The 21,544-nt window shown below is 38.0% G+C and overlaps 2 protein-coding genes and 1 pseudogene across 2 annotated transcripts in view; 1 reads left to right on the forward strand and 2 right to left on the reverse strand.

Moving 5' to 3' along the window:
• The window catches only part of LOC138316052 (mdm2-binding protein-like), a 45,392-nt gene extending 24,236 nt beyond the window's left edge, over nucleotides 1–21,156 (reverse strand). The window contains exons 1-6 of the mRNA XM_069257527.1: nucleotides 21,012–21,156; nucleotides 16,331–16,389; nucleotides 5,858–5,906; nucleotides 4,886–5,120; nucleotides 2,155–2,214; nucleotides 1,697–1,797 (exon numbers count right to left, since the gene is read on the reverse strand). Of these exons, the coding sequence (XP_069113628.1) occupies nucleotides 1,697–1,797; nucleotides 2,155–2,214; nucleotides 4,886–5,120; nucleotides 5,858–5,906; nucleotides 16,331–16,389; nucleotides 21,012–21,079 (572 nt within the window). The 5' untranslated portion in view covers nucleotides 21,080–21,156. The remainder of the gene's footprint in view (nucleotides 1–1,696; nucleotides 1,798–2,154; nucleotides 2,215–4,885; nucleotides 5,121–5,857; nucleotides 5,907–16,330; nucleotides 16,390–21,011) is intronic.
• LOC138317034 (uncharacterized) lies at nucleotides 8,642–10,900 on the forward strand. The gene is made up of 2 exons (XM_069258663.1): nucleotides 8,642–8,855; nucleotides 9,639–10,900. The coding sequence occupies exons 1-2, from the start codon at nucleotides 8,642–8,644 to the stop codon at nucleotides 10,898–10,900; spliced, it is 1,476 nt and encodes a 491-aa protein (XP_069114764.1).
• On the reverse strand, nucleotides 12,252–14,240 carry LOC138312852 (uncharacterized; annotated as a pseudogene).
• Nucleotides 21,157–21,544: the final 388 nt, after the last annotated feature.

Here is a 21,544-nt window from a genome sequence, read left to right on the forward strand (position 1 = left end):
TATAATACAGCTACCACTGGTGACTGATGGTCAGTAGACAGTATTAATACAGCTACCACTGGTGACTGATGGTTCAGTAGACAGTATTAATACAGCTACCACTGGTGACTGATGGTTCAGTAGACAGTATTAATACAGCTACCACTGGTGACTGATGGTTCAGTAGACAGTATTAATACAGCTACCACTGGTGACTGATGGATCAGTAGACAGTATTAATACAGGCTACCACTGGTGACTGATGGATCAGTAGACAGTATTAATACAGCTACCACTGGTGACTGATGGATCAGTAGACAGTATTAATACAGCTACCACTGGTGACTGATGGATCAGTAGACAGTATTAATACAGCTACCACTGGTGACTGATGGATCAGTAGACAGTATTAATACAGCTACCACTGGTGACTGATGGATCAGTAGACAGTATTAATACAGCTACCACTGGTGACTGATGGATCAGTAGACAGTATTAATACAGCTACCACTGGTGACTGATGGTTCAGTAGACAGTATTAATACAGCTACCACTGGTGACTGATGGTCGTAGACATATAAGTCCAGTGATGATGGATCAGTAGACAGTATTAATACAGCTACCACTGGTGACTGATGGTTCAGTAGACAGTATTAATACAGCTACCACTGGTGACTGATGGATCAGTAGACAGTATTAATACAGCTACCACTGGTGACTGATGGATCAGTAGACAGTATTAATACAGCTACCACTGGTGACTGATGGTTCAGTAGACAGTATTAATACAGCTACCACTGGTGACTGATGGATCAGTAGACAGTATTAATACAGACTACCACTGGTGACTGATGGATCAGTAGACAGTATTAATACAGCTACCACTGGTGACTGATGGTTCAGTAGACAGTATTAATACAGCTACCACTGGTGACTGATGGATCAGTAGACAGTATATTAATACAGCTACCACTGGTGACTGATGGTCAGTAGACAGTATTAATACAGCTACCACTGGTGACTGATGGTTCAGTAGACAGTATTAATACAGCTACCACTGGTGACTGATGGTCAGTAGACAGTATTGGCTACCACTGGTGACTGATGGTTCAGTAGACAGTATTAATACAGCTACCACTGGTGACTGATGGTTCAGTAACAGTATTAATACAGCTACCACTGGTGACTGATGGTCAGTAGACAGTATTAATACAGCTACCACTGGTGACTGATGGTTCAGTAGACAGTATTAATACAGCTACCACTGGTGACTGATGGTTCAGTAGACAGTATTAATACAGCTACCACTGGTGACTGATGTTCAGTAGACAGTATTAATACAGCTACCACTGGTGACTGATGGATCAGTAACAGTACTGGTGACAGTAGTAGACATTAATACAGACTACCACTGGTGACTGATGGTTCAGTAGACAGTATTAATACAGCTACCACTGGTGACTGATGGATCAGTAGACAGTATTAATACAGCTACCACTGGTGACTGATGGATCAGTAGACAGTATTAATACAGCTACCACTGGTGACTGATGGACAGTAACTGGTGACTGATGGATCAGTAGACAGTATTTATACAGCTACCACTGGTGACTGATGGATCAGTAGACAGTATCAATACAGCTACCACTGGTGACTGATGGTTCAGAAGACAGTATTACTACAGGCTACCACTGGTGACTGATGGTGTAAAGGATACAAGTTGTACCGCTCTTTTGTAAACATGTAGGCAGGAATAGTTCCAATGTCCACCTCATCCAATACCTCCAATGTGCGACCAAACACTGTTGTCTCTTCAAACTGAAAAATCATTCAATAATGACTTAATATGATTTAATGGTTCCCATAGCAACCGCATTTATACCTCAATTGAGTGAGCAAACACTGCCGTTTCTTCACCATGGAACCCTGTTTTCATGTATACAATTAGTTTCAACTTAATATTAGTTTGTCTTCTTTATATTTTTGTATCTCATAATGCAGGAAGGAATGCTTTCTGTAAGTAGTACCACAAATGTGTTTACAGGGTCCTTTAATACATGGCTGATTTATGGACAGAAATCCCAGACTAGTCAGCACAAAGATTGCCATCAGTTTTTGAACTTATAATGAGTACAAAATCTGATATTTCAAGTATTCCTCATGATACATGCTTACCAGATTATTTCCATCCCTCTTCTTCAGTACAAACCCAGGCAATACATATCCTCTGTGTACCTGTTGGTAAAATGAGACTACACAGCTGGAAAATTATCCTATACAGCTGAAAATCAGACTACACAGCTGGACAAGAGATCCCAGAGGCGCCCACCAAAGAATGATCTATGTCTGACAACAGAAAGAGGGATCTTTTCCCTGCTTTTCAAGCTTTTACTACAAACTACTACTATGAAACTTGAGAAAGATCCTTTCAGTGCTTTCTGAGATATGTAGCAGTAACAAACTTTAACTATCAAAATCCAAGATGGCCACCAGTCGGCCATCTTGTTGACCGATTGGTCCCAAAATGCAATATGCACAACTATGGTCCAAGGAGAACATGCATATGAAATTTGAGAAAGATCCCTTCAGTACTTTCTGGAAAATAGTGGTAACAAACTTTAACTATCAAAATCCAAGATGACCGCCGGTCGGCCATCTTGTTGATTGATCGGTCCCAAAATGCAATATGCACAACTAGGGTCCAAGGAGAACATACATATGAAATTTGAGAAAGACCCCTTCAGTACTTTCTGGGAAATAGCGGTAACAAACTTTAACTATCAAAATCCAAGATGGCCACCAGTCGACCATCTTGTTGACCGATCAGTCCCAAAATGCAATATGCACAACTAGGGTCCTAGGGGAACTTACATATGAAATTTGAGAAAGTTCCCTTCAGTACTTTCTGAGAAATAGCGGTAACAAACTTTAACTATCAAAATCCAAGATGGCTGCCAGTCGGCCATCTTGTTGACCGATTGGTCCCAAAATGCAATATGCACAACTAGGGCCCTAGGGGAACCTACATGTGAAATTAAAAAAAAGATCCCTTCAGCACTTTCTGAGAATTACCGGTAACAAGAATTGTTAATGGACGGACGGAAGGACGGACGGACGACGGACCACGGACGAAAAGCGATTTGAATAGCCCACCATCTGATGATGGTGGGCTAAAAATCAGATGGTGGGTTAAAAATCAGAAATGTTCAGAACCTTACATATAAGTGTTAACTATATCAGGTGTGGTTGGGCTTATTACCAGGAATGGAGTGAAATATCATAATTACCAGGTACGGACAGACTTATTACCTAGTATGGAGTGAATTTCTCCCATACTTGACAGGGTTATCCCACAGTTGCTAGGGAAAAGATAACTGTCTTTTACAGGTGTAGGGAAAAGACAGCTCACATGCACTAGACAATGACGTGATGTCATCTTTACATGTGGTGACTATTGTTGACATCATTAATTTTGATACATTGCAATGTTCCTATGATGGCGTCGCTTTGGAAATGTTTCTATATGACTGAATTTTTATAACGTTTCTTTAAGGTATGGAAGAAAAAGAATCAAACATGGGTCTGTCAGGTAGACAGGTATGTCTCAACCCTCGTGAAAGATTTTGGTTGTCAACCGTCGGCAGACTTCGGGTTGCCAAGACAAAATTTTTCACTTTGGTTGAGATATCCATGTCCGACTTACAGGTCCATGTAAGATTCCATTAATCATAATTACCAGATATGGACAAACTTATTACCTGGTAAGGAGTAACTTGTTACAATGGTTCAGGGTCTAGTTTGAGCATGCTTATTCTAGACATAGATAGACTTATTGCATACCTTGGTTTATCATTTGATGTGAGAGATTGGGATTTAGGAGTTACAGACATGGACAAGATTATTACACTTCACTGTTAAACGTGGCCCATTACCAGCCATGAACAGAGTTAAGGCTTAACGTAGACCGTCCCTTCTGTGACGTCATACGTTTGTTACGTCGCTATCCGAATCCCGGCAAACGTATTTTATTTCTCCGTACCCACGTATTACAACTCGCTTCTGAAATCGGCATTCGAGCAAGTATTTCGTCTAGAACCTTTTCGAGTGTTTACTTGAAGTGTATAAATATAAAGGTGTGCCAATCGTTAAAAACTAACAAGGGTAGATGAATAACATAAAACGTTGAAAAGTGCTACAGATTCGCCTATTTTTTAACATTTTCAGACCAAAATTTAAGGGGTTGTAGGAAGCAAATCGGTCATAATTTGAAAAATAATGCGATGAGGTATACTTTTTATTGGCTTTTCGTATTGCAAATAAGCCAGTCTTCATGGAAATTCTAAAAAAATCGACTTTTCCTGAGATCATTTTTTCAGAAAAAATAGAGAAAATATTACTATTTTTATGCAATTTTTCACTAAATTGGGTCCGGACTTAATTTTAAAACAACGATATTTCGTTTTATTGTGGAAAACCCAGCTTATTGGATATAGTACTGAATTCTATATCACCTACTGAAGGTATGAACATGTTACAGGTATATTATTTATATGTTAAGGGATGCTACAGGGAGGAAATATTATTTATTTAAAAAATCCTTAAAATCCGGATTATTAAGTCATTTGTACATATCTTTAAGCAACCCTGGAAGAAAAATTAACCCGGTGACATATGATTTTTATGCGGTTTTTGTGATCAGGGTATACCTAAAATCAAAATATCAAAAAATGAACGAAATCGATGAGAGGAAACCAGAAGGGACGTATTACCAGCCATGAACAGAGTTAAGGCTTAATCAGATATGGACACCCTTATTTCAAGTGATGGCTGGATGTATAACAAGACATAAACAGCCTTATTACCAAATATGAAATGGGCTAAATCATCAGACAATAATATAACTTACAGTTTTATCAATCACAGAAACTTTCCCTCGCCACACAATGTTCCAGTTACTTTCAAACTCCTCAAAGCAGCCAACTGTTTTGGCTTTTACAAACTGGCAAAGCTGTTGGTGGCAGTCTGCTAAAAGTGGGTCAAGGTCACACAGGACTGTAGGATGTATCACTGTGGTAACAGACGCATTGAACCACTCTTTTAGATGTGCCAGGGCCCCACACAAAGACAGCACACTCCCAGAACTACAAACACCACAATAATTTGTATTATTTACAGTAAACCCCAAAGGCAGGGATCAATAGTTTGAGGCATACAGGGTATTCAACTCATCTGAGGTTGGTCACGATTGATCATCAACAGTTAAAGTATTTGCTCTCAAACTATGACAAACAATGCATGTCAATGACATTTTAATTATCGTGATTTTCAGCATTTTGAACTTTTATGAAAGTGGTTTTTGATAGCAATATAAAGTTGAAAAAAAAAAATATGTATTACATAAAAATTTCTCAATGGCCAAACACATTGACAAATACATGGTTTAATACTATGTATTTGATGAAATGGAGATATATTTCTATTCAACGAATAAGGGGTTTTTGATGAAAAGCTGTTCTAGCTATCTGGGGTTTTGTAAGAGGAAATATATAGGGACACAGACCTGACCATGCGATCAGTTCAACGAATGAGTGGTATTCGAGGAATGCGGGTTCGAGTTAGAGAGGTTATACTGATTTGTCAGTTATATGCTAGCATCTCTTCTCTGTTCGAGTTTGTTGCTGATAGCCTAATCACGAATAAAGTTGTTATATGTATTGACAAATAAAAATAAGCAATAAAAACCCCAGTCTTGGCTTTATATCCTTGAAAGCCGAACTTGTTTGAGAAATTAAGATTTGCTGTGATTGTGTGATAAAGAGAGCTATTCGAGTGGTGATAAACTCCAGTTACAACTAAAAGGCATTAAAGTCAGACGTACCTTCCCCGGAGTTCCTGAGGAATCTCAAGTATGACATCAACCAAAGTTCCTGGAAAAAAAATGTCAAAAAATAAAAACTGGCAACTTATCTAATCAAATTAACAAGAGGCCAAAGAGGCCTTAACGATCACCTGAGTGATGATACGAAAAGAGCGTTCCAAAATCGTTCCAAATCTGTAAAAAGCATATATAAATTAAAATGAATTTTAAATTTGAACCTTCATATCAGAATTTTTATTTTTTGTTTTTCTTTATGATAGTTTCTGTATTATTGTAATGGTAAAAATTAGAAGAAAAAAAAAATGTTACCGAACAAAATGCTTAAAATTCCAATTTGCTATGCCAACATTAAACAACAAAACCAAAATTAGCCTTCCTCTATATCAGGAATACTCATCTGACCTAAAATATGTTTTCCCTACATACACATTAATTATATGCTTGATCCCCTCCCCATGGGGCAACACCAAACCCTGGGGCCATTTAATTGACAATTTTTTTGTATTTGAAGAGTATTTGTTCATACCGTTCTGGAATTTTAGAAGATTTTTGAAGTTTAAACGGTTAGATAATTTAAAACCTAACGGAGACGAAATCATCACAACTACCACAGTTGGTCATGGTAAAAAAACCTCAGTCTAATTCCAATCATGAATAATTTGAAATTCAATGTTTCGAAGATTTTCTGTTAGTCCCTTAAACTTTGATACATCGAGATTTGACTGTATAGAAAACTTGACCCCCTTCCCGGGATACCCTAGCTTTATATAATTCACGATTTTTGTAAAGGACCTTAAGACTTTGCCATCTATGAAGAGTACTTGATTCTACCATTTCTGAAATTTCAGAAGAAGATTTTTGAAGTTTTAGCCTATTTGACCACGTTTGGCCCCACACCTCAGACCTCACGGGGGCTGGGACCATATATCATTCACAATTTTGGTTGACCTTTGGCCATGGAACATTTCTGCAAAATTTCAACAAATTTGGTTTTGTGGTGCTGGAGAAGTCGAAAATGTAAATTGTTTATCGTTGCGTGGCAGACGGCGGACGATGGACAAAAGGCGATTAGAATAGGTCACTTGAAACTTTGTCTTAGGTGACCTAACAAGAGATCCCAGACAGAGGGATCTTGGCGCCCACCAAAGAATGATCTATGTCTGACATATGACAGAGGGATCTTTTCTCTGCTTTTCAAACTTCAACTATCATAATCCAAGACAGTAGCCGGTCAGCCATCTTGTTGACCGATCAGTCCAAAAATGCAATATGCACATCTAAAGCCCTAGGGGAACCTACACATGAAATTTGAGACAGACCCCTTCAGTACTTTCTGAGAAATAGCAGTAACAAACTTTATATCAAAATACAAGATGGCCACAGGTCAGCCATCTTGTTAATCGATCGGTCCCTAAATGCAATATGCACAACTAGGGTCCTAGGGGAACCTACATATGAAATTCAAGACAGATCCCTTCTGTACTTTCCGAGAAATAGCAGTAACAAACTTTAACTATCAAAATCCAAGATGGCCACCGGTCAGCCCTCTTGTTAACCGATCGGTCCCTAAATGCAATATGCACAACTAGGGTCCTAGGGGAACCTACAAATGAAATTCTCAGGGAACAGTTATAGATTGACTAGGGACCACCGGGTACTTCTCAGGGAACAGTTATAAATTGACTAAGGACTACCTGGTACTTCTCAGGGAACAGTTATAGACTGACTAGGGACCAACGTGTACTTCTCAGGGTACAGTTGTAGACTGACTAGGGACCACCAGGTACTTCTCAGGGATTAGTTATAGACTGACAAGGGACCAACGTGTACTTCTCAGGGAACAGTTATAGACTGACTAGGGACTACCTGGTACTTCTCAGGAAACAGTTATAGACTGACTAGGGACTACTGGGTACTCCTCAGGGAACAGTTATAGACTGACTAGGGACTACCGGGTACTTCTCAGGGAATAGTTATAGACTGACAAGGGACCACCGGGTACTTCTCAGAGAACAGTTATAGACTGACTAGGGACCGACGGGTACTTCTCAGGGAACAGTTATAGACTGACTAGGGACCACCAGGTACTTCTCAGGGAACAGTTATAGACTGACTAGGGACCACCGGATACTTCTCAGGGAATAGTTAAAGACTGACAAGGAACAACCAGGTACTTCTCAGGAAACAGTTATAGACTGACTATAGGGACCATTGGGTACATCTCAGGGAACAGTTATAGACTGACTAGGGACCACCGGATACTTCTCAGGGAACAGTTACAGACTGACTAGGGACCACCGGATACTTCTCAGGGAACAGTGATAGACTGACTAGAGACCACCGGATACTTTTCAGCAAACAGTTATAGACTGACTAGGGACCATTGGGTACTTCTCAGCAAACAGTTATAAATTCACTAGGGACCATTGGGTACTTCTCAGGTAACAGTTATAGATTGACTAGGGACCATTGGGTACTTCTCAGGTAACAGTTATAGATTGACTAGGGACCATTAGGTACTTCTCAGGGAACAGTTATAGACTGACTAGGGACCACCGGGCACTTCTCAGGGAACAGTTACCAGTATAAACTGACTAGGGACCATTGGGTACTTCTCAGGGAACAGTTAAAGACCGATTAGGGACCACCGGGTACTTCTCAGGGAACAGTTATAGGTTGTTTTCGTGTGACGTCACACCATTCCCGGCATGCCTTACCGGCGCCATATTGGAGGACAAACACTACCGGGGGCGAAGTTCAATCACTGACCCGTAAACAATCACAATGGTGAATTTCTGTGCGATCATTGGCTGTTCAAACAATGCTAAGAAGTCAGCTGTTTCGTTTTATCGTTTGCCGGCAGTTATAACAACACAGGGCGAAAGAACGTTGGAGTTATCCGAGAAAAAACGACAAACTTGGCTATCCCGCATCAGCAGAGATATTCCTAAAACATCGCAGAAATACACCAGAGTATGCTCCGAACATTTCGTATCAGGTATTAATGTCGACTTTTTAATGTCTTTATTTATCGACTCTGGATATGGATATGTTTACAAAAATGACTAAATAAGCTTAGATCTACAAGATAAACCCCGTGGACGTTGAATTAAGAATGATAATTACTGCACTTACCCTTGATCGTAAATAAATAGTTGTCTCTCATATTGTATGTTGTGCCTATAGGCCTACATATCTATGTTTTTTTCTTCTGAAGATCATGATTACACACCTAACCATTTAACTACTAGTGTTGAAACTATTTTTTTTCAATGTGACAAAAAATATATTGACCTAACAAAAAATGTATTTGTATTGATGAAGGTCTAAGTTTTACTAAATGAGCAAAACGTACTAGACTGTAGTAACTAGATCAATATCAGTTTTCATCTAACATGATAAAAGAAAATATATTTATATATATATATAAATATACAGTATAAAGTAGCTTTGACTAAAATCAATTTAAATAAAGAGAAAGATAATTAAAATAGTCTATACAGAAAAATAGGTGTAGGTTATTTTGTCAATATTAAGAAATACACATTCTTGCAATAACATTTTCACCTAGCATGTAACTTTTATATATTAACAGGTTGGCCTGATGTATGTTTTTATTAACATGTTAAATATCTGTTGCTTTGTAACAGTATTAATATAACAAATGTAAAAAAAAAAGTACAGGATGTATTTTTTAACCATACATATTTGTGTGTTAAATACAAAAGTTTAACTTGCCTGCTAGGTTCTTATAATTATTTAAATTATTTATCATTCACAGGAAAACCTGCTGACTTATACAATGAGAGTGATATTGACTGGGCTCCTAGTGTAAACCTTGGACACACCAAGAAAATTGCTCAGCAGACTCCAGATAGAGGACTTAGGAATAGAGAGAGACATAGTAAAAAGAAAAGGATGGAAACTGCACAATCACTGATCTCCCTTAGTCTTTCAACAAATACACCTAGCCCAGAACCAGAATGTGAGCTGGAGGAACTGGATCCTGTACAGGATGAGACAGAGGGAACAGCATCTCAGACAGATCTAGAAGGTGGGCTTATGTTTTCAATGGAAAATGAACTGAACCGCCTAATTGGTGAAAATGTTGATTTGAAAACCCAGCTGACAGCCAATCAAATTAGTGAGGACATGTTCCGCCATAATGATGATAAAGTGAAGTTGTTCACAGGTCTACCCGGTTTTTCTGTGCTGATGACTGTGTTTATGTTGATTGAGCCACATTTGCCCTTATCACACAACAGTGCATTGACAAAATTTCAACAGATGATGCTGGTATTCATGCGCCTCAAGATGAACCTTCCAGTGCTGTATGTGGCAGATAGATTTGGGATTTCAACTGGGACAGTGTCGAAAGTATTTGCAAATACTCTAAATGTATTTTATAAGAGACTGAAGCGTCTTGTTTATTGGCCAAGTACGGACGAACTTAGAAAAACAATGCCTGTGGTATTCAGAAAGGACTTTGGGTTGAAAGTAACAGTCATCATAGATTGCTTTGAAATATTTACGGACAGACCCTCTAACCTGATGGCCAGAGCCCAGACATGGTCCTCCTATAAACACCACAATACTGTTAAGTACCTAATTGGGATAGCACCACAGGGATCCATCTCTTTCCTTAGTAAGGGCTATGGTGGCAGGGTGTCAGACAAATTTGTTACCAATGACTGTGGTTTGTTGGACAAACTTGGCTATGGGGATATAGTATTAGCAGACAGAGGATTTGACATTGCTGATAGTGTGGCACAAGTGAGTGCAGAGGTAAAAATACCAGCATCTACCAAAGGAAAATCCCAGCTAGCTGCATTAGATGTAGAACAAACCAGAAAGATTGCACATGTCAGAATTCACGTGGAACGTGTTATTGGACTTGTACGTAACAAGTACAAAATACTTCAAGACACATTGCCATTAGACTATTTCCATTCCCATGACAATTCAACAACTACAATCGACAAGATAGTTACAGTGTGTTGTGCCTTAACAAACTTGTGTAAATCAGTTGTACCTTTCAACTAAAATACAAAATACTACTTGTACATGAATATATACTATTTCAATATTCATGTTGTTTGCCGAATTGAAAGCAAGACCAAAACTTTTTGTTCTAACTAATCAACTTATGAAATTGTATATACACAATTTGCAATCAGCATACAACTTCAATTTATAAATTTTGTTAGCAGCTGTTATCTGCTTATAATTGGTCAGTATTCATGTTGAGTAACATTTTCTGAAGACATATCTTTTTGTTGTGGAAAGACACAAAAATAATTATGTGTTTTCATATTAAAACTTGTTGAAAGAGATAGCAGTGTTGTGTTTTGAATGCAAAGAAACTTTAATGGCTGTTTTCAGAAATAAATATGATGGGTAATTCAGTCACATAGAAATTGTCCTCATTTATATTCCTATGAGGCCTACCTATAAAAAAAAAAAATTCTTCCCATCCATATTTGATTCTGGAACATCACTTAGAATTTCTTTTAACTTATAATTCTATATTGGGAGGAATTCGAAACAATATTTAACTTAACTATACCATAAATACCATAATTTGGGATATTAAGGATGTGGTCATATTTGGCACAAAAGCAACAAAATTTATCATTATTTGTTTATAATTTTAATATTTGGTTATGATCAAGTTATGAAGAAAAAAAAGCAGTGCAAATTGGGAAACACCAATTTTAAACACCAAAATTTAACCCTTCTTTTCTGACACAATACAAAAAAAAAATCCAGATGACCAAAATATCCCAATTTATGATATAAGAGGTTTTGGTTTTAATTGGAGATCTCGTCTTAACTTTTTGGGGCTGCGGTGACTAAGTAGTTAAGATATTTACAAATTATAGATCATCATATGACGATTCCTCGTTTTTTTCCCGGGTAATCTAGATCTACTTAAAACTCGACACATCCTTATAAATGACCCTGTCTGTTATAGGGGATTATATATTATTCCATAAAATATCTTACACAAACCTAGGACTCCTATATGTTCTGTTCAGTATGTAATTATGTATCAAATGTTCACTGATCACATGCAATTAGTTATAATCATCAGCTGATCATAATAGCATAATTTTCCACCAGGAGTCCATGGAGTGAGGTTGATATTTTACCGGAATAAGGATATGTACCCTTAATATGAAGAAATTGATACTGGAATCATGATACCTGGATTACATTGATTGGAAGCTCATGATCAACATGCATGATTTCAGTATTTCAAGAAATCAAGACTAGAATACAACAGTGAATTAATTGATTTACTTTAATTTTATGAAACAATTGCAATTGATGCAACTTAAAATATTCAATCAATTCAATCCATAAACACTCATAGCATGCATTTATAAATCAAAACAACTCGGAGCATTTTTAAATTAAAGAAAACATTTGCATTTAAAGTGTGTGAAATTGTGGCCTCAAAATTAAAGCTGAATTATACTAGTTGGTCCTTATTGGGTCTAAAGCAGTAGCTATGGCTAGCTTTTAGTACATAATATACATAATGTTAACAATGATATGATAACTCCTCTGTGAAAATTCATTACATGACATGTACAGTCAAATAGAATCTTGTTACAAATCAGTTGTCAACATAATTACTGATATCTATGAGCTATAAATAATAAATCATCTGACCTAGCTAATTTTGTACCTATAGCTATGAGCAACTGCAGGGTATAATAATTGTGAAAGAAATATTCTTATATAACCTATAAATTTAATTACAGTAACAGTCCATAAGAAACACTTTCATAACATCACTATAAACATGATTGATATAATCTATAAAATTCAATACTGTATACAGTCAGTATCAAAGAAACACGATGCAATTGACATCACTACTTTCTATGTTTTCTCCTCTGGTGATTTGCACTCTTATTACAATCAGGGCAAAACCATTTTCCTTTCGGCAACTTTGATTTAGATAGTCTCAAACATTCCAAATGAAACCACTGATAGGGACAGTTTTCATTGTCACATGCAACCATAGTTGTCGCTGGTGTATCCTCTGCTGGCTTTCGACAAATGCAGTACAATGGTGTTGTGTTGTCATCATTACTTGTGGTGTCTGAGTTCGTTGAGTCCTGAAGAGGTACTGGCATTTCATTTCTTGAGAAAAACTTTGCAGTTAGCTCGGGCATAACTGCCATCAAGTGAAAGTTTGAAGCTTTCTCTGCGATGTCATTCCAGAAGGTTTGGTTGAGCTCAATCCTCTCGATGTGTACCTCCTTAGTGGTCCAAACAACGAAATCACAAAACTCCTTCTCGCAGACCTTGATCTGTGTTTGAACTTGGTAGTAATAGGGATGGTTGGTTTTCAGGCGATTTCCCTCATTAGTTTCCTCCAAGCAAGAATTCTTTCCGGTGTAGTCTTCAAGAAAAGAATCATGCACACAGTATGGGCATTTGATTTCGAGTAGCCCCGAACCACAACAGTCACATGACACAAGGGCATCTGGTGTTGCACCGATAACTGGGATGGTTGGACTGATTGTGAATCCGGCATCTTCAACAACAAAGTTATCATGCAGGAGCATCATGGCCTCCTTGTACGTGTCTCTAGCCTTTTTTTCATGGTCACATCCCCAGGTGGTGGCTGCTGATTTAAAACGTGATACTTCTGGATGGCATATAGACATAACTAGGCTCTGTGATGGTGCAATGTGACTGCTGTGACAAGCCGCGTACATTTTTGATGCAGTTATACGTCCGCTCCTAAATCTGTGCCACAGTTTTGAGTCATTCTGATTCTTTATTGCTCTCTCCACACTTGCAGACTCCTCGGGTGAATCGGATATATCTACAGTCTTGCAATGGTGTAAGACTTCTGAGTAGCTTTTCCAAAAGAGGTCTTCATTCCTAAATCCGTCAGTATCATTGGAAATTTTTCACTTAACACTTCCGGTACATAATTCTCATTAAATGGAGAGGAAACAGTCAATATGGCAGAGTCAGCACCAGTCAAACTCAGCTGGGTAAAGAAAGATGCTAATTCCTCATCTGTAGGTTCTGGAACCTCTCATGGTTGTATGTGGCCTCTCTTTGGTGCAGGTGTACCAGCTAAGTTGCAGTCCAATGCTTTCTTTTTGGATTTCACCGATGTAAAGTCAATATCCTCAATTCTGCTGTATGTGACGCATTTCACACTAGCTGGTAACCAATAAGCTATCTCGTCTGTCACTGTCCGTGAATTGCGGATTTTTACCGTTGCCTCAATTGAAAAAAGCATTGCAGCTACATGGGTGCAAGTCTCTCCTAAACCGGCCACGCAGTTACAGTGAGCTGCTAAAACTTCCCATCTGTCTGAAGATAATCCATGGTGTAAGTGCAGTTTCATTCAAACGCTGTGAGTGAAGCACCTACAAACAAAAAATCAGTAATTGTAAGGGAAATGGTATTAATCAAAATCAAGGTTTCACTACATATATAATTACATTAGAGTATCATTTATCTGTCGACGTCAGTCACATGGATAGAGGCATTGTGTTATATATAAAATAAAAGAAAATATTTAAAACTAAATTATTCATTTAAATAATATTATATAACGTTACTCTGGATTCGCCTATCTCAGCATATAAGATAAAAGCAATGTCATTTATTTTCCTTCTCTAGATTGTGATTTGTAGAATTTTTTTTATCAAATATTGAAAAAATAGTCTTTGTCCTAGTTTATAGCCTTTAACTATTAAATATACTTGGCAAAGAAGTAAGTCTTGCAGTGTACATGTGGACAGATTATTGTCACAACACGAAAAGAACAAATGTAACTGTTAATTCATAAAATATGTACTGTATTTTCAATATAAAAACAAAATTGTTCATCTTTTCAGTATACACCAGACAATCTAGAATCTATGCATAGAACACCTACACATGCAGATATAGCTATCTATCATTAGCCTAGGTACACACATGTTATATATACAGTAGATATTCTACCAGTTGTCTCACATACATATTTACAGGTAGGCAGTCTTGCATAGGTAATCTGTTTAATGTTATATATGGCCGTGGGGGGTTAGATGCCTGTACAAGTTTATATAGCTATATATTAAGATATGTGTACATTATTACACAGACACCATTACGTTAAAACGTGTTAATTTATCTCATTTATTTAACTTTATACTAGTCATTATTCAGTATTATGTTACGCTTACCCGGCCAATGTGAACGTGATGTTGGTTGATAACACAGACGGATACATCGCGAACCCAGCCACTCACGAATTGATTGTAGGCTTCCAATCCCTTGTACGATCGTAGTTCGTCTAAAGTGTATGCACTAGTGGAATACAACAGGAAATAAATAATGTCTGTATAACTAATATTCGCCCAATTATCGATGTCCTGTGTCCAGTCACATTTGGGAATTTTGTAGGGATCTATGGCGTTGATCAGCTTAACTTTCTCTTGGTATCTCCCTCGGGCAACTTGGTCCAGTGATTCAGCATAGTTGGAAACATTCTTTGCAAACATCTTTCCGTTTCAAATTGTGTTAGACAGATATATATTGTAATACAAAGTACCGCTTCAGCCTACTACCGTGGGTACATTACGCTTGGCGTGGAGGATAGCTCGTTCTGTTTATCCTCCAATATGGCTGACGTGCGCGGAATGCTGGGAATTTCGTGACGTCATCGAAAACTACCTATAGACTGACTAGGGACCATTGGGTACTTCTCAGGGAACACTTATAGACTGACTAGGGACCATTAGGTACTTCTCAGGGAACAGTTATATACTGACTAGGGACCACCAGGTACTTCTCAGGTAACAGTTATATACTGACTAGGGACCACCAGGTACTTCTCAGGGAACAGTTATAGACTGACTAGGGACCATTGGGTACTTCTCAGGGAACAGTTATAGACTGACTAGGGACCATTGGGTACTTCTCAGGGAACAGTTAAAGACCTGTTAGGGACCACCGGATACTTCTCAAGGAACAGTTATATATTGACTAGGGACCACCGAGTACTTCTCAGGGAAAAGTTATAGACTGACTAGGGACCATTAGGTACTTCTCAGGAAACACTTATAGACTGACTAGGGACCATTAGGTACTTCTCAGGGAACAGTTATATATTGACTAGGGACCATTGGGTACTTCTCAGCAAACAGTTATAGACTGACTAGGGACCATTGGGTACTTCTCAGGGAACACTTATAGACTGACTAGGGACCACCGGATACTTCTCAGGGAACAGTTATATATTGACTAGGGACCATTGGGTACTTCTCAGGGAACACTTATAGACTGACTAGGGACCACCGGATACTTCTCAGGGAACAGTTATAGACTGACTAGGGACCACCGGATACTTCTCAGGGAACAGTTATAGACTGACTAGGGACCACCAGGTACTTCTCAGGGAACAGTTATGATGATAATAAATCTATAATATCGAAGTGAATTATTTACCTGTGACTTGTAGAGTATCTGTGATCTGGAACAACTTTTCACTTAAACTGATACCATTCCTAGAAAACAATTTTAATCTAATGGTTAATCAAATTAACAAAATAATAATGAGGTATAACTATTTTGATAGAGAAATTCCACATATTTGAGAAACAAAGATATTAAATGAAGATCAAAGTCATTAATATTATATTTGTAAAAGTTTGACAATTATATTTACAGCCCCTCAACCTCTGGCCATGGCCCCTTCTTTAATTGAGAGTATGTTACTGAGGGACATTCCAAATTAAATGTTGTCTTGTTGTGAGGAATAATAAAAATAAAAATGTACCGTTTGAGTAATAATAATAGTAAATGGTTGGCTATATTTGTGAAACTTTTTACATACCCAAATAACATCTGTGCTATATTGTACAATATAGTTGTCAGTCACAAACGAGATGTGGTCCTGGTTACTCAGTTAGATTATATAGAGAATACATGGTTAGTATCTTACAGTACAAGGTTTATTTTGGTGCGAGATTTAGGAAAGCCAAGATAGCTTTCCGTGTCGAGCACCAAAATAAAACTTATATTGTAAGATTCTGTTTATCCTGCAACCATTTCCCTAGGGATGGCGTTCAAACCGGATTCAAACAGTCCTTTATTTACTTGGTTTTGCTCGATGCAAGATGCTTCTTTGATGTGCAAGAAAAGATTCATTCACTTAACTGAATGAAAGTGTACTCCTTTTTACTGCCATGGGAAATACATTAGCACCTTCACAAACAGTTTCAGCAATTTTGTTCATTGTTCTGTTCACATACTTTTGCCATGAAACAAGGAAAAGACAGCACCGCCATACTAAAGTTTCGATATCGTAAAAATGACGTCATTCTGGTGAATGTGACGTCACTTTTTAGGGGGACTGAATGAGGTTTCATTTATTGGAAGGTTCAATTCGGGGTCAAGTTAGAAAAAATTTCAGCAGATGTGGAACAAATTCCTGAGATCATATTGAGGGATAAAGCATTTTGTATTGACATGTAAACCTCAAGTTTATCTGGCAGTAGTTATCAGTCAATATGTGCGGCAGTTGCAGGATAAAATGTATACAGCCTCATTTCATGTCAGAAACATAGATTACATTACAGAGGTCCAGTAAATAGGACGGAGGTACTTATATTGCTAGCTACAGAACACTTGGGCCACTTCGTATCCTAGTCTCATCAAACACCAGTTAAAACCAGAATTGTAAGTCAATGGCTAACTCAAATACCCGCTTACCTTAGCCTAAATCTGACACCATACCAACCAACTGTTCCTCCTTTATGTTCCCATGGTAACTGTTATTGAAGCATGTGATGTGTCCAATTATAGACATCCATATGTTACAACAATTGACTAAGTTTGAACATAATTGATCCATTTTACAAAACCAGTGTATAGTGACCTGATTATCATGGCAACCAAACTTTTGGTAAGCCAATACATGCACTATACATGGTCTGTAACATTGCTGTCAAGTTTCATTGAATGTAAACCAGTAGTTAAGGAGGAGTTGTTTGTAAAATTTCTTCTATGGAAAGACAGATAGATAGTTTATCTTTGTCTGCACAAACTTTAATTTGTCTGAGAACAAATTAATGTTAACAATCCAGCATCAAAATAGAAACCACTGTAAATACTGTATAGTCCATCACTAGGGTTGGACGTGTGAACCCACTGTAAATACTGTATAGTCCATTACTAGGGTTGGATGTGTGAAACCACTGTAAATACTGTATGCTGATAGTCCATCACTAGGGTTGGATGTGTGAACCCACTGTAAATACTGTATAGTCCATCACTAGGGTTGGATGTGTGAAACCACTGTAAATACTGTATAGTCCATCACTAGGGTTGGATGTGTGAACCCACTGTAAATACTGTATAGTCCATCACTAGGTTGGATGTGTGAACCATAATACTGTATAGGGTTGGATGTGTGAACCCACTGTAAATACTGTATAGTCCATCACTAGGGTTGGATGTGTGAACCCACTGTAAATACTGTATAGTCCATCACTAGGGTTGGATGTGTGAACCCACTGTAAATACTGTATAGTCCATCACTAGGGTTGGATGTGTGAACCCACTGTAAATACTGTATAGTCCATCACTAGGGTTGGATGTGTGAACCCACTGTAAATACTGTATAGTCCATCACTAGGGTTGGATGTGTGAACCCACTGTAAATACTGTATAGTCCATCACTAGGGTTGGATGTGTGAACCCACTGTAAATACTGTATAGTCCATCACTAGGGTTGGATGTGTGAACCACTGTGAATACTGTATAGTCCATCACTAGGGTTGGATGTGTGAACCACTGTAAATACTGTATAGTCCATCACTAGGGTTGGATGTGTGAACCCACTGTAAATACTGTATAGTCCATCACTAGGGTTGGATGTGTGAACCCACTGTAAATACTGTATAGTCCATCACTAGGGTTGGATGTGTGAAACCACTGTAAATACTGTATAGTCCATCACTAGGGTTGGATGTGTGAACCCACTGTAAATACTGTATAGTCCATCACTAGGGTTGGATGTGTGAACTCACTGTAAATACTGTATAGTCCATCACTAGGGTTTGATGTGTGAACCACTGTAAATACTGTATAGTCCATCACTAGGGTTGGATGTGTGAAACCACTGTAAATACTGTATAGTCCATCACTAGGGTTGGATGTGTGAACCCACTGTAAATACTGTATAGTCCATCACTAGGGTTGGATGTGTGAAACCACTGTAAATACTGTATAGTCCATCACTAGGGTTGGATGTGTGAAACCACTGTAAATACTGTATAGTCCATCACTAGGGTTGGATGTGTGAAACCACTGTAAATACTGTATAGTCCATCACTAGGGTTGGATGTGTGAAACCACTGTAAATACTGTATAGTCCATCACTAGGGTTGGATGTGTGAACCACTGTAAATACTGTATAGTCCATCACTAGGGTTGGATGTGTGAACCCACTGTAAATACTGTATAGTCCATCACTAGGGTTGGATGTGTGAACCCACTGTAAATACTGTATAGTCCATCACTAGGGTTGGATGTGTGAACCCACTGTAAATACTGTATAGTCCATCACTAGGGTTGGATGTGTGAACCCACTGTAAATACTGTATAGTCCATCACTAGGGTTGGATGTGTGAACCCACTGTAAATACTGTATAGTCCATCACTAGGGTTGGATGTGTGAAACCCACTGTAAATACTGTATAGTCCATCACTAGGGTTGGATGTGTGAACCCATTGTAAATACTGTATAGTCCATCACTAGGGTTGGATGTGTGAACCCACTGTAAATACTGTATAGTCCATCACTAGGGTTGGATGTGTGAAACCACTGTAAATACTGTATAGTCCATCACTAGGGTTGGATGTGTGAACCCACTGTAAATACTGTATAGTCCATCACTAGGGTTGGATGTGTGAACCCACTGTAAATACTGTATAGTCCATTACTAGGGTTGGATGTGTGAAACCACTGTAAATACTGTATAGTCCATCACTAGGGTTGGATGTGTGAACCATTGTAAATACTGTATAGTCCATCACTAGGGTTGGATGTGTGAACCCATTGTAAATACTGTATAGTCCATCACTAGGGTTGGATGTGTGAAACCACTGTAAATACTGTATAGTCCATTACTAGGGTTGGAGGTGTGAAACCACTGTAAATACTGTACAGTCCATCACTAGGGTTGGATGTGTGAACCACTATACTGTAAATCACTGTATAGTCCATCACTAGGGTTGGATGTGTGAACCCACTGTAAATACTGTATAGTCCATTACTAGGGTTGGATGTGTGAACCCACTGTAAATACTGTATAGTCCATCACTAGGGTTGGATGTGTGAACCCACTGTAAATACTGTATAGTCCATCACTAGGGTTGGATGTGTGAACCCACTGTAAATACTGTATAGTCCATCACTAGGGTTGGATGTGTGAACCCACTGTAAATACTGTAAGTCCATCACTAGGGTTGGATGTGTGAACTGTAATACCATCACTGTAAACTGTAATACTGTATAGTCCATCACTATGTTTGGATGTGTGAAACCACTGTAAATACTGTAAAGTCCATCACTAGGGTTGGATGTGTGAACCCATTGTAAATACTGTATAGTCCATCACTAGGGTTGGATGTGTGAACCCACTGTAAATACTGTAAAGTCCATCGCTAGGGTTGGATGTGTGAAACCACTGTAAATACTGTACAGTCCATTACTAGGGTTGGATGTGTGAACCCACTGTAAATACTGTATAGTCCATTACTAGGGTTGGATGTGTGAACTCACTGTAAATACTGTATAGTCCATCACTAGGGTTGGATGTGTGAACCCACTGTGAATACTGTATAGTCCATCACTAGGGTTGGATGTGTGAAACCACTGTAAATACTGTATAGTCCATCACTAGGGTTGGATGTGTGAAACCACTGTAAATACTGTATAGTCCATCACTAGGGTTGGATGTGTGAAACCATTGTAAATACTGTATAGTCCATCACTAGGGTTGGATGTGTGAACCCACTGTAAATACTGTATAGTCCATCACTAGGGTTGGATGTGTGAACTCATTGTGTGTTGTTGATTTTAAGGGTGACCCTATAAGGTTAATTACATATGTAAACTTACTGTGTTTTGTCAGATTTAGGCAGTGAAGCTAAATTACACTGTTCAATCTGAATCCACTCCAACAGCATGTCACTACATATCAACTGCAAAGTAAACAAAAAGTATATAATAATAGGAATTTTACTGCTTGTGTTAATATGTTTATGACAATCGTAAAACAAAAATATAATATACCAGTACTAGGGCATCTATGACTGTTTAATTTCTGATATATTTGATCCTTTTTGCTCTAATGCAAATCTGTCCTTGAAATGTAGCTATAAGTCAATAACAGAGACCAATAATTTTTCAGTATAAGTGTATCACATTATCACATAGTATAACATAAAAATTATGTATATTCATTTGAATAAACCATTATCCATAAAGGATATATTTTATAATCTAATTATTGCTTCCTTTGAAATTGTAACAAACAAGAGGCCCATGGGCCTTAACGGTCATCTGACTCATTGCACAAAACAACAAAGTCACAGTATAAAGTATTGGTTAACGATTAATATAAACAATACAAGGAACTCCTTAGTTGAATA

The sequence above is a fragment of the Argopecten irradians genome, chromosome 2 (assembly GCF_041381155.1).
Source record: "Argopecten irradians isolate NY chromosome 2, Ai_NY, whole genome shotgun sequence".
In the NCBI taxonomy this organism is placed as follows: domain Eukaryota; kingdom Metazoa; phylum Mollusca; class Bivalvia; order Pectinida; family Pectinidae; genus Argopecten; species Argopecten irradians.